General features: G+C 37.5%; 1 protein-coding gene across 7 annotated transcripts in view; it reads right to left on the bottom strand.

The window, feature by feature from the left end:
- LOC113946644 (dynein light chain 1, axonemal-like) overlaps window positions 1-14,130 on the bottom strand; it is a 40,142-nt gene that overhangs the window by 14,456 nt on the left and 11,556 nt on the right. For 3 of the 7 annotated variants that reach the window (XM_027642247.1, XM_027642242.1, XM_027642248.1), the window contains 6 exons: window positions 11,718-11,827; window positions 11,003-11,058; window positions 8,191-8,246; window positions 6,862-6,988; window positions 6,305-6,454; window positions 548-4,590 (listed from right to left, as the gene is read on the bottom strand). In XM_027642247.1, the coding sequence (XP_027498048.1) occupies window positions 4,520-4,590; window positions 6,305-6,454; window positions 6,862-6,988; window positions 8,191-8,246; window positions 11,003-11,058; window positions 11,718-11,827 (570 nt within the window). In that variant the 3' untranslated portion in view covers window positions 548-4,519. Of the gene's footprint in view, window positions 1-547; window positions 4,591-6,304; window positions 6,455-6,861; window positions 6,989-8,190; window positions 8,247-11,002; window positions 11,059-11,717; window positions 11,828-14,130 lie in introns of those variants that run through there. The other 4 variants (XM_027642244.1, XM_027642243.1, XM_027642245.1 and 1 more) reach the window with 3 other exon arrangements.

The following is a 14,130-nucleotide window of genomic DNA, read 5'->3' as shown; positions in this document are numbered from 1 at the left end:
TGCAAACAAACTTTGGACTATCAAAAAAGTCACACGTTTTTGACATTTCGGTTTCCATTTTTTTTTTTTAACTGGTGGATCTAAGCCCAAGCTTCTGGAAGTTATGTCAGATACTGAAAGAGACCTTATAAAACATTTTAGTGATTAGTAAGCTTTGAATTAGTGCTATTGTGAGGAATTCTGCAGCAGCTCCCTATATGTTTTTTAAATAGCGTTACAACCATCACTGTAGGATGCTGCTCTTGTCATTACTGAGATGGGCTGTGGCATACAAAGTGTTTTCTTTATGTCACAGTTTTGAAATTACATTTCAGTGACACGGTCTACTGAAGGCTAAAGTTTCTATTAGAGAAGCCTTCCCTTATCTGGGTTTAATGGAACTGATAGTATATTGCTGTTAACAGAATTTAAATTCAAAGTGAATTAGTAATTTTGTACTGAAGAAAGAATAGCCATTTCTTTAACTTATTTGAATTTTTTTTTCCTATATAGCAATAGTAGACCTAAGGACCTCTTAGGACCTAAGAACAAATTCTGACAACCAGTGTCTTAAAAGATTGAAAAATATTTATGTATCAGATGACAACGATCACAATATATCAGCATTTTTAAAGTCTTAAGTTATTTTCTGTTCTAAAATAGAGAGGCAATAAGGAACGGCATTTACATGCTATCATACTATTAATACATTGCTCCCTGAGCAGCTAGGAAAGTTTAATGAGAACAAAATTGAATTTCTGAACAGTCTTCACAAGCTGAATTATTTCATTACACAACAACCAAAGACGTTTGTATAAAATAAGGTTATATTATTTTTAAACCAAGTTTCACAGAATAACATTTATAAACATAGGCCTAAATAATTTAAACACAGCAAATTTAACAGCTTTTCATGCTACAAAATTATGTGTACAAAAGATAGCCAAAGGGGATGTTAAAAGTGCTCTCTTGCTTGAAGATTTTTCTAGATGAGCCTACTTCTAATGTAACCTGAGTCATCTGCTGGTTCTCAGGTCTCTTCTCTTATTTTTCCAGCAGTTCTCAAAAATCACTGCATATATCAGCTCTTTTGAAGACAGGGCACCATGCCAACAAGCAAGCAAAAAACTTAGCTCTTTCCTACTACTAATTTAATTTTAGGATATTTCTCTAAGGAATAAAGTGGATGCTACTCCTCCGTAAATTCACAGGGAAAAGCAGAATTCCACATGGCTTGCATGTTTTACATGGGTACTCTTTTCATCCATGAATAATAATGTGCTTATTACTTCCTTGGATGTGGTGTGCTGGGGAAGAGCAAAGTGTACCAGTGAAAGCCAGGCCTTCCCGCCTCTCCCTCGGACGTCCCTCCAGGCACACAGGCCGAGTGTCGCTGTCAGCTTATACGTGACATTGTGTAGCACCAGCAATATGCAAACCATCTATTCTAATTCTACCACCTCTGTATGTCTTCCACCACATCCAGTGCATAATTTTAAAGTGCAAATTTAAAAATTCAGAAAAACTTATTTTGGAGGAGAAAAAGTTGGGGGGGGGTTGGTCTTGAGAATAATCATGACTCACTAGGAAAAGCAAGGTTAAGCTAAAGCTCTCACCCAGCTTCAAGATGAAGCATCTCCAGACAAACACGAGCCACAGTTTATTCTTTTCTTACTGTATTGTCTCCTTGAGACTGATACATAGTTTTTATGAGAAAGATTTAAAATTATATGCTAATTTATCACAGCACGAAGGATGAAAGGTGAGGGAAATCTTGTATCTCATGCTGCTGTTATAATTGTGTTGAGACTGGATGCTCCATTCCTTCAATAATTTTTTTTCTTTTTTGGTGGTGCTTACAGTGCAGCCCCCCAGAAAAGAGCTTTAGAATTTGTGCTGTTAAACGTGTGGAAGGAGCCAGTGACAGTGAGCCACACAAGTATATCCAACTCCACCACCATCTACAACAGTTCTTGAACTGATTCCCATGGGTGTAGCCTCTAGTGGTCACTTAAAAGAGCCAGGAACTGCTCTTATCCCTCAAGGCTTGTCAATGAAGCTGTGTTTCATTTCAATTGTTACCATGTAGTCAGAACACTAAGTTTCTATTTTGCTCTCAGAATGTCCAAAAATAGACAAAGTGTAGAGTATTTGCTGTATCTAACATGACCTTCAGAAATGTACAGACTTAGACCATATTTAGATATTAAAAGATCAACTAGCAGTATTTCTTGGCATAAGCCTGTGTTCGTCACTCCCTTTCTCTCCTGTCACATCTCATGTGACAGCCATATACACCACACTTGCAGATGTTGTTCTAGGAGGCACCAGGTACAGAGGTTCAACCACTTTTCTTTGTGGCCAAGCGCTAGGACAAGAGCACCACATGGTCTATTCTGAAAATATCTCCGAACACAGAGATGAATTTGGCATTTCTGTTTGTTGGAAGCATTCAAAAGGCAAGTTTTGTGTCACTCAAGCTCTGGCTCATGGTACCCACACTTCAATTACAGTCGTGAAGGGCACAGCCCTCCCCCCCCCCCCAGCAAACAGGGTCAGTAGGGCTCACATGTACCATAGGCTCTGAACTGCCAAAGCACATCCACTTTGCCAAGAGTGGTTGGCTCCAAGTGAACTGAGAGGCTTAGCTTCAGAAGACACCCGTATGAAATGGCTGTTGGCTATAGGCACTCTCTCCCATGGTGCTTCTTGGTCAGTGGTGCCTTTACTAATGATAAAGCGAGGAGAATACTTCTAAAAGAAATAACATACCAATATGAAGTTGTCTGTAAGCTAAATCCAGTGAACTAGTTAACTACAAAACTAGTTTCTGGTCAAGAAAATAGTTTGTGCTGAGTGAAGAATGTCCACAGTTTTTGCTATTGTGCTCTTGACCTTCTTTTTAGTAACAGATCTAAATCAAACTCGAACCTCATCAGCAACTGCCAATTTAAACTGGAATGCTTTAGAATTCCTCTAACAATCACAGATTAAGTAGCAATATATTGAAAACAAACTGTGATTGTCTTGTAACCATCTACTTCCCAGTGCACTTAGAAATTGATTAGAGAGATAATATCTTCTACTACAATTATACCTGGAGCTTGAGATCAGTACCACTGTTGCCTGGGCCAATTACCTTTTTTTTCCTAACCATGACTTCCAAGATTTCTACTCCTGCCACACCTTCACAAACAAAATAATTAAGAGTGGTGTTCTGCCTCCACCCCTTCTATGTCTGGGTTGGAACCAGCAGGTACACTTGTCACCACTTGAATTTAAACAAAGATGGTACCACAAATTAGAAGAAAAGCTTGGTAAAAAACCAAAAAGGAGCTGCAGAAAAATCTACTCAGGTGACTCGATCTGTTCTTCAAAGAGAAGAATTTAAACTGCACTACTGGCATCCCACAGTGCAATTGGGCCTGTCTTCACCATTGTTTAATACTTTTCACTAGAAATAGTCATATAAGAACTAGTTACCCTGCAATATAGCATATTTAGTACATCTTCAATACTTTTTTCCCCAATGCCCACTTTCCATCTCATCCCCACTGACGACGTACACTTTCTCTCACTGCTTACACCTGTGCTTTTTCTTACACCTGTACTTTCACAAAAAATGAGTATCCCCAAAGCCAAACTTTTCTGTCCTCAAACCCAGGTCTTCTGTTCACTGTTTGTTTCTCTATTAGGATCAGCCTACTTAGTTATAGGAAGATTCCAGAGCTGAGAAGGATTATGTCCACCAGTGACCCAATCCAAACCCAGGAACCAGCTGCAGGCTAATAGGCCACATATTCCAATCCAAAGTAATTTTTTAGTTAGAGATGAAAAAAAAGCTAGAAGATATTTTAGTCTCACTGAAACCATGTAAAGAATTCCCATTGCCTCTTAATAAATAAATATATATAAGTTATACACGGCCTCCTAAGCAATGCAGTTGAGTTCCAATGTCAGAAGCCCATTTCAAAACTTAAGGCCAGGAACAAACGATCAGATCAATACCTTTTTTGTGCGTGTATCCACAACTACTGGGCCTGTTTGGCGTAACAGTTCAGGGAATAAAAAGGCAAACTTGCATATTAAAAATATTGAGGGAGTCCCACGACAAAATTAAACAGAACAAAGCTTGTAAGGTTCTCTAAACCACAACATTGTTCTTTTGGCCTCAGTGTTTCCAATTAAATATTGGCCAGCTGCACCTAACAAGCTAAAATGGTTCTCTTACAACCCAAGAGTGAACAAGCATCACTAATCAGGAATTAAAAATAGCTATATGTTAGTTTAGGTAAAGATCTCTTGCTAGCCAAAGAGCAGATAAACTCAGCTCCACTAGTCTCTACAGAAAGTGTCATAAGCTTGACACAATCAGTGTGACCAATTTTTGGTAACTAACTCTTTGGATGAGAGACTGTGGAGATAAGCTGGTCTTTTAAAAATGGCCCAAAGATTTTCTTCAAATATTTTATATAAAAGTTCTATGTGCCAAGCTATCTGGAGTCACTTAAATAATTAAATACCCAACAAGAAAGTGTCATCAGTTTGCTTCTTCTGCTCCTTCTGCTCCTTCTGCTCCTTCTTCTTCTTCTTCTTTAACAACTAGGGTACCTAAGAGAAAGAAAAAAAAAAGAGAAAAAAATCTGTAAAGATTTATGAACAGATTATTCAGAGAAAGACATAGTTAATGCTGATCTACCCAAAAGCTGTTGGAAAGAGTCAAGAGTTGTATTTCCTGCCTGTTTCTAACCAACATGAACTTCTGCATACCTGAACTGGTCTTAAATAGAAAAGCTTTCAAGTGATGAGCTCTTCTGTTGGATATTTTTTCAGCTTCTTGGGTAACAGGGAATAAAAAGGTACTAAAGCAGGATCTGCAAAGATCAACCTCAAGTGGTCTTTGGGAGATGCACTACATCAGTTCAACTGCTAACAACCAACATCACCCTTCTCTTGGGGTGATGTACAGCACCCTTCTCATGGGGCCCCTACTTTGTGCTGCTATTTCCACGACATTTATGACCAAGTTTTAGTATGGCTAGTAAGTCTAACCTTATACTACCAACGTTACCTTTTGCCTGTAAAAATATGTGCCCTGTTTCATTTTTGGTTTCACTCTCAAAATGTTTCCTACTACAACAACAAATGGACTACTGCAGGCCACCCTTCCTAGCAGTGCAATTCTCTCATCAGGCTTCCACTTCCTCTTTTTACTGCAGTTGATCTAGTTTTAGATAGAATCTGCTAATAGATTTCCCATCTATTGCTCCCTGTAATTAAGCTGTCTCCTCTTGTCAACGTCCCTACACTTTTCCCTTCCCTACTGCTATTCTCTTTGTTAGTGTTACCAGTCCCACTCTCCTCTTCACTGCTTTAGTAAATGGGATAACAGTGAACAGCTAACATCTCCATCAACAGAAATTAAGATATTAAAAATATATTTTAAAATTATCTAATTTTTAGTTACTAACCAGGACATAGTTTAGTATCTTTTCATATCAGAGTGTCTTGAATAGGAGAGGACAGCTCACAAATTACAGAATCATAGAATATGCTGAGTTGGAAGGGACCCACAAAGATCACTGAGTCCAGCTCCTGGTCCTGCACAGGACTATCCCCAGAAGTCACACCCTGTGCCTGATAGTATTGTCCAAATGTTTCTTGAACTCTGTCAGCCTTGGTGCTGTGACCACTTCCCTGGGGAGCCTGTTCCAGTGCCCAACCACCCTCTGCGTGAAGAAACTTTTCCTAATATCCAACCTAAACCTCCCCTGACACAACTTCAGGGCATTCCCTTGGGTTCTGTCACTGATCACCACAGAGAAGAGATCAGTGTGATGAAGGAGGATATTCATGCATTTAGGAAACTTGCATGAAGTTTTGAAAATTTGCCCTTGCATCCAAAGCAAAGCAGAGCATATCCCTGTCTACCTCCACTCCCTCATGTCACCTCTTCTGTTGGGAAAACTGTACATCAAATTTGCTGGGAAAACTGCAATTCAACTTGGCAGATGAAAGCCTCGTTAAGTTATTTAATACAGTTCCCTATTAGTCATATGCTAAAACGACTTGGGTAACTCAGAGTAATGCTAACTGTAGGCTGCAAGGCCACTTAGACTTAACACTCCAAAATCCACCAAACATTCTCAGAGGATCCTGCAGTCAGGATCTGAGTAACTACTTCTGAATAACTCCAAAGAGCGGAGGGAGGAATATTAATTTCATGAGCACACAGATGAATCTCTGAGTTTATGATTCATTTCCCTGTGGTTGTCTTTATATTACGCTGTTAACTCCCACCGACTGCTTCATGCCCCAAACTCACCATCCAGCTTTTTCAACTTTGGTACACGTTTGGTTGCTTCTTCAATCCAACTGTTCTTCTGATCAGAGGAGGCATATTTCTCTTGTAGTGGATTGCCTACAAACACCAGATCCTCTAGTAATGGCAGCTCTGCCAGTCTCACAAACTCTGCTGTAACCACAAAGGTGAAAACACCAACCAGATTGTGGAACATGGAAAGAACATCTGCACCACACATTCCTTTCAAACTCAGTTCAAACTTAAAGAGCATGGGATACAACAGGAGAGGGACTGCTTGGGCTCTAACTGGTATCGGGTTAAAGAACAGGTGTGCATTTTAAAAGAGATCCAAGAAGATGATTCAAAGCACAAACTTCATTGGACTTAGAAGTCAAATTCAACATTCTAACTATTTTTACTCTCTTGAATGAGTGGATATTTAGGGATTCTGCACGTCTGCAGGCTTGTCAGTTGGACTCAAAACCTTGTAAGATACAGCACTATTTTTTACTTGGTGACTTAAGTCATGTATTCATCATACTACAGGAGAAATTACAGAATAGAGATGCAAGGCTTACCCCAGTCTTTCACCAAATTATTTGACATATAAAGAACCTTCAGCTTCCTCATTACACGGATACCCCTCAGTTTCTCAATTAAGTTGTATGAGATCCACAGCTCCTCTAAAGTATCGGCAACTGCCTCCTGGAAAATGACAGGACTATTCAGGTAAGCAGAAGTACCTCTTCCTTATTCTTCAGATTCTTTCTTCACCCCGTACAGGACACCTCATGTGAGAAAATACTAAGGTATATTCATTTTAAGCAGGTCCCCAACCATGCATGACAAATGCTTGTGGGAATTAAAAGCAAAATTATATATGCAAATATAAGTAAGGAGGACAAATCGCAATATTAGAATAAAACAAGAAATAGCTGGCTGGAGTAGTTGTTCTTAAGGTATAGGGGCAGAGGAGACAAATTTTGCTGCTTGTGCCCTGCAAGCATACATGAAGTGAATATGATTCAAAAACTGCTTTAGAAGGGATGTTGTACAGTATGAAAGAGAATCATTCATTCAGATGCATGTGTTTGTACCTCTTAGCCAGAAATTGCTTTCATAATTCTCTCAATAGAGAGGGTTTTTTAGACCATTAACTTTGTATTTTACACTTAAGAGATATGGCATTTCTGAAGGTGGAAATAGATTTGAAGAGAAACATTCTGCAGAAGAAACACACAGTATCTCTTGAGAAAGGAAATAATTTATATATTCATTAAAAATGTGTTGATTGAAAAAAAGTTCTTCTGCCCTGAATTAAAATGTAACAAAATTATTGATCCAATTTTTTCCTCAAAAAATTTTTCCCTACTTGGGAGACTCAGTCCTACAATCATCTTCTCTAAATCCATACAGCTCCACGTGCCAGTTGGCATAAAAGGGACAGATTCTCAGGAAGTGTGTGTTCACAGAACTGTCAATATTTGTAGTAAACAATAGTCTAAGTATCTTCAGGTAGAAAATTCTGTATACAAAAAGTCTGTAGGAATTACATTCATGTAAAGCTAGTGGAATTTACATGGCTTTACAAATGGGCGGCAGTTTTCAAGTAAAAGTTCTGCTCATCTTTGTATCAAAGACACCAAAATCTCTCTTTCTAAAATTCTTCTGAGTAGTAAATTAGTGTAGCAGAATTTCCAAACATGAAGAGAATTTAAAAAAAAAGTGAAAGGTTATTCAAAAATTCAGAAGCAATGTGTAACAACACGGTGAACAGATCATAGCAAAAGTAGAAAATAAAATTTTAATAAATTCAGCAAAGGCTTGTATAAACATAGGGGAATTACCCCACAGTCTAGACAGTATTCCATTTTGTTAGTGAAGAATTGATACTAAGAAGCACATACCAATCCATTCAAGTTCTTTATGTTATTTCTCCCCAAAGACAGAATCCTCAAATTTTCTGTAACAGATAAAAAAAAATCTTGTTAATAATCAGGGGGTTTTTTTTAATAAGAAGATGCTAGAAGTCAGGTAAAACACCATATTCTACTTACAAACTGCACTCTGAACAGGCTGTCTTAAGAAAGAATGACCTAACAGAAACAAAACCTCCTGACTACACAGATCAGCAGGAATGGATACAGGAGACAACTCAGAAATACACTCATGAACACAAAGCTGCTCATGTGTAGGTTCCCCAGTTGAAATTCAGTCCAGATAAATACTGAATAAAAATTATTATTTCACCTTGCACCTGAACTCTAACTGCTGACTTGCTTGTTTTGATCTTACATAATTCATATCCCTTCTCTTCCAGGCAAAAGTTGTTCTGATCTTAAGGCAGTAGATTTGGTTTCTATACTACAGCATATAAAGCTGCCTTACAGATGTCTGATGACAGGCATTTCAACTTTGTCTAGCAGGCACACAAAACTCCTTTCCAAGTGAGCTGTTCATGCTGGGGTGTAGTATAATACTAGTGTACCTCAAAGCTATCACAAACTAGCAGTCTTTTTGATAATCATTTTCATTTCTCCCACAAACTTTCTTGTAGCTGTAAGCAAGCAAACTGAGTTGCAGCATGTAACTGCATTAGCTTCAGATGTATACCTTTCACAAATGTTTTAACACTTCTTAACTGCATTAAGAATGAAATACTTAATGATCTTGTTTTACTCTTGTATGAATAATGATTGAAAATACAGTAATTAAGGGCAAGGTCAGTGCAAGTTTCAGCCAAGTAGCCACAGATGCTCCATAGACAGCACATGTAGCATCTTGAGATTGCTACAGATGAAGATTCAATGTGAATCAAGAACAAACAGCTGTACGTTCTGTCTCAAGAAATGCAGGGATGAAACCACACCTGATGAAACCATACCTACTAAAACCACAGGAAGATTAGTTTTCACTAAAAAGTTGAGGTACAATGAAAATTCTTTTTCTTTTGAAGCACAACAACTTAATACATGACCATGCTCAAAAAAACAAAGAATCATAACCAGTAAGTCTAAAACTATTTTATGCCTACTATAGCTAATATTCTCCAGAATATACCCAAGTATCCCCATCCATGAGGGAGAATGCTGGGAGATGGCCTTTTGATCTAGCCAGCTATTCTCTCTGTAACTCACATTTATAAATCACAAATTTGCCCTAGCTTTTGAAATCTGTGAAAAAGAAAGGACACAAATACCAACATGACAGATTGCTTAAAAAGTCATGTCTTAAAATTGTTTCCAACTGCTGTTACTCTTTTTTATCACTCTTGTTCTGAGATACTATATATTGTAAGGGTATAAAAACCTCCCTCATGGAATATTTATACTCTCTAAAACACAAACTAACACTTGTTGCTGTCATCTAAAACCTCTTCCTTGTGTACAGATACAGAGGTGCGATCATTTACACAGAATTATCTACTTGACATAACTACCATATATACAGGTATATACATTATAATTGTATTTTCCATCTGAAAACAGTGTAGATCCTTAAAATGGTTTCTCACCTTCCTCTTTGAAATAAGCAAAAGCATGTATGTAATAATCAGCACCCTGTTTATAGCTGTAAGTACTGCTATCCCTCTCTTTCACAGAAGCCAACAGACAGTGAGTTCCTCATTTGCTGTACCTTTAAGAGACAGAAGCTGTAGGCTTTAGGATCAAGTATTTGGTACAGACTGGATGCTTTGAATCCACTTTTTATTAATATAAATATTAAAGATGCTTTAAAAGCTTTTAATGTTTTATGCCACAAAAATTTTGTTGATTTCACTTTTATGTATAAGTGGTAAATTATTTTCTCTCATGATAGAGTTACTCAAATTGAAGTATTACAGTACAGTTATTTGGAAAGACTATTGGAATATTTTTTCCCTGATTAGAATTTGCAAATTTTTTGAAGTCTGAGCATATTATGAAAATAATTAAGTTCATAAAGCTCTTTGAGAAACCTATTGATGTGCAGTTGGAGAGGACAAGATTCCAGGTTCCTTGTCTGTCCGCTGGCATTTTAATGGGAACAGAAAAGCCTGGAAGCTCCACCCCAAAACCTGCAGCTGTTTGCCATCCTCATGCCACAGAGTCAAAGTCTTGAGGACAGACTATTAAGACTTCTGTCCTAAAGTTAGTAGCCCAATGAGTTTGATAGACAGCTGTCCAAGAAAGAAAAGTTCTACTTCTAGACAGGTGGCACATCCATTCATAAAGCATGAACAAAATGAAACCAAGTATATGCAATCCTCTGCAAAGTGGAACAACATTTTTCCATCCAGGTCTACAACACTCCAACCTCACTTCAAGCAATAAGGCAATTGTGGAGTTGTTGAACTGCAGACTATATCCATCATGAGTGTGGAAAATGGTCATAACATCATTCTAGAACTGATGAGGTGTTGAATAGCACAGTGAGGCCCACTGGAGGGTACTGAAGTGCTTACTGAAGGGAATTTTTTTGTTTTTTCTGTTAAACTTGCACTGAGACAACCGTCAAGGCTAGTGCAGGGATACCTGTTTCAATACACCATTACTGCTAAGCATGCATTCTCCAGTAAGACTGATAATTCTAACATTGTAATTGTAGTGTTCTAAGAGGAAGGAATAAAAAAGGATAAGAATAGGACTAAATAAAGCTGGATACATACAACAAATGACAGTATATATCCTAACAAACAACTAAAAAACAAACATTATGGCTGGTTGGTTTGTCACTTACTTAGGTTGCTCAAGTTGGCGATTCTTTCAATGCAGTTTGTAGACAGCGATAGTTTCCTTTAAAAGCAAGAAGAATCAATTCACAGTATATATGGGATCACTATATCGGAAGAATTCCACGTCTAAACACCACTGCATTAGAAATAATTTTCTATTGTTCTCTCAATAGATGGTGAACTGACTGTATGTGTTAACAGACTCAAAATATCCTCAAATCATCAAGGCTTCTTGAACTTTATTAGCTTCTGGGAAAATACCATGAGGTACTTATATGACATACTGGATTATCTTTTGATGCCTGGCTTTATCAAATACATAGATGTTTATTTCTAGAGTGGCTCTAATCTCTTTCTGGAAGTCCTGCTTAAATCCCCGCTTTTTTTTTTTTCATAAATTTTGGAGTGGATCATAAATATGCCAGTTAGTTGACAGACTCCAAACACAGACCTGTAATTATATACCATTTTTCTGGGGACAAATATTAATACAGAATCTACCCTAACATTTTCTGAGTAAGTCGCAGGGATCTTTGAATTAAAAAGAGCAACTGTGTGTGGAAAGAGAAGCTCAGCTGAGGCAAAAAAAAAGAGAAAGCTGCTGCTTTGAAGGCTACACTTAAACACAGTAAATACATATTTGCACAGTGGACAGCACAAAAACTGAAAAAAAGAATGAAGAGAATATTTTGTTTCCAATTTGTTTTTAATTGAACTTACTCGCAGTTAACAAGTGTGGAGAGAGATTCATCCATCTTCTCTACAGGAGGAACCTGACCGTACAGTTTTACCTCCTTTGCCTCTGAAGCCTTCTGGCCATTTTTTTCTTCCTAAAGAAAAGAGAAGGTGAGGAAGAGGCTTACTGCTACACACAATTACCAAAAATTACTATATTTAAAAATTACTACAAAAGCAATTACTATGGAAATAATTCCAATATACTACTAAAAGATATTACTGAAAAGAGAAAGCATTTTGAATCCTGTTTATTAAGATTCCTGATGGTGTAGCACAAAAAGGGAAGGTTAGCTTATTTTCAAAATAGCAAAAAAACTTACACATTACATATACTTTTTTAAAAGTTGTGTTTATTAAATGAACTTAATTGAGGAGTCCTGTGCTGTAAAGAATGGAAAATAGACGGAGGTTTAAAATTCTGAATTAAGGTATTTCCATGGAGACTAACATATAGGAAACATCAGCCTTGGCCAATCTATAGCAGAACCAGAGTCTTAAAAGCTCTGCTAGAAAAATCTCCTCCCCATTTCATCCAGAGACCTCAGAACTCACACCTAACTCACAACAGAAACTGAACATGGGGGAGTGGGGTTTTTTTTGGGGAAAAACCTCAACAGATTCATAGAGTTAAGAATCTAAAAAAAAAAATTGTAATTAGCCATTAAAAAAGAATGGGGGAAGATTTCACACTTTAGAGGATACAGCAAAAGATCAATTTCCTTTTTACAACCTAGGCTGATAATTTTCTAAATTAAATACTTAGTAAAGTTCAAAGCCTTAGAAACATGGCCAAATAACTTCAGCATCTGGGTTTATTAAAAAACATACTCTATTAAATCTTTTAAAATTCTGAAGTGATGGCAATTATTGGCTAAACACTTGGAACAAGTATCTGTTTAGGGAGTAGCAGCAGTTTGGACAGCTGCCTCCCTGACAGCACAAAGGGAGCATTTTGTCAATTCACTCAGTGTTCAGTGGGAGGACTGGAGGTCCATTAACAAAGGAGAAATCTCAGTGCTTTCAAAACAAGGACTCTTGTTTTCTCTCCCATTTTAGGCAGCTACTGAAAAGTGAGATAGCTGAGTGTGGCCTGGTTTATATAGCTACTTTGTAATGAAATTAATCATATCCCAGAAAGCTTTAAGAATCCCACAGCAGAAGATCAGGTTTTGATAATGTTATTTTCCTTCTTACAAACCCAAAATACTTCAGGAAACTTAATTTAATAAAAAATTAGCACGTTGTCTTGTACAATTACTTATATTCTAGATTCTGTCCAAATTCAGTGTGACAGTATTTTTACTCATAATTAGCGATTTAGCAAATAAGCACATCAGATGTTTTGCTAGAATATGGCTGTATGTATATAAACTAAATCGCTGTATGAATGTGAAACTTCCACTTTCTTTTCTAAGAACAACACTGTATCTATTCGCATTTATGCTCAGTTTCTAATCTATTGGTTCATACCATAAATAAAACATTTTTTCTTAAAAACATGAAAGGGAAAGAGCTTCCAACACAGACTCTGGCCAGCAATGAGCACCTGCAGGAAGAAAATTCATCCTGATTGCCAAGTACTTCTGGAAGAAAGGTCAGCTGCACAACCACAATATGCCATAGAGAAACCACAGGTAGAACAGACACACTTTTTTAAGAATAGGTTATATATTTGCTAAGTTGAAGCTGCTTTGATTTAAAGTTGCTTTGATTTACCTAATGTCAAGCTGGCTGTAGGGCATAGTAAACCCTTATGCCGAAGGGAAGAAAAACACGCAGAATGTAACACAACACCAGATCCAATCGTACAAGCCACATGGGATCCAGATTAGGAATAGTAAAAGGAAGATTTAGACCCATCCCCGATAACCTGAATAGAAAAGCAAATTCAGCACTTCATGCCTAACAGTAATGGAAACTCACTGACACAGGCCTATTATCTCTAAGAGTCGTGTGACAGAGAAGCAAATGGAAAATAAATCTTCACTACAAAACACAGAGCTGAGGTTGTGAAGGGCAGAAAGAGTGAGGGAGGAAGAGCAAATTTTTTTAACACTCAGTTCACACCTCTAGTAATGCTAATGTCCACAAGTTGTTGCATTCTAGCTCTTATTAGGAGAGCAGGAGTGAAGTTTGCGGGATATGTCAACATAACTGGGAAACCCCTGAAATGCTGAAGGTACTAAACAATGATAAAATTCAAAATGAAAATAGTCTTCAATTCCAGGCTAGTACCTTGAGCTGATGATAGTACAGATCTTCTGGTTTTCAAGTGTACCTGCCCATGCTGTCTCACATCCAGATTTCTAGAGACCAAAATATTTATAAAACCTTGCTCTAGCAGCTGGCCAGAAATAGTGGGGGAGTGCATATACACAGAGCGGCACCTCTGTGC

Source organism: Corapipo altera, unplaced genomic scaffold, assembly GCF_003945725.1.
Source record: "Corapipo altera isolate COAL_440 unplaced genomic scaffold, ASM394572v1 23b, whole genome shotgun sequence".
In the NCBI taxonomy this organism is placed as follows: Eukaryota; Metazoa; Chordata; class Aves; order Passeriformes; family Pipridae; genus Corapipo; species Corapipo altera.
This window is presented reverse-complemented; position numbering and strand designations above follow the sequence as displayed.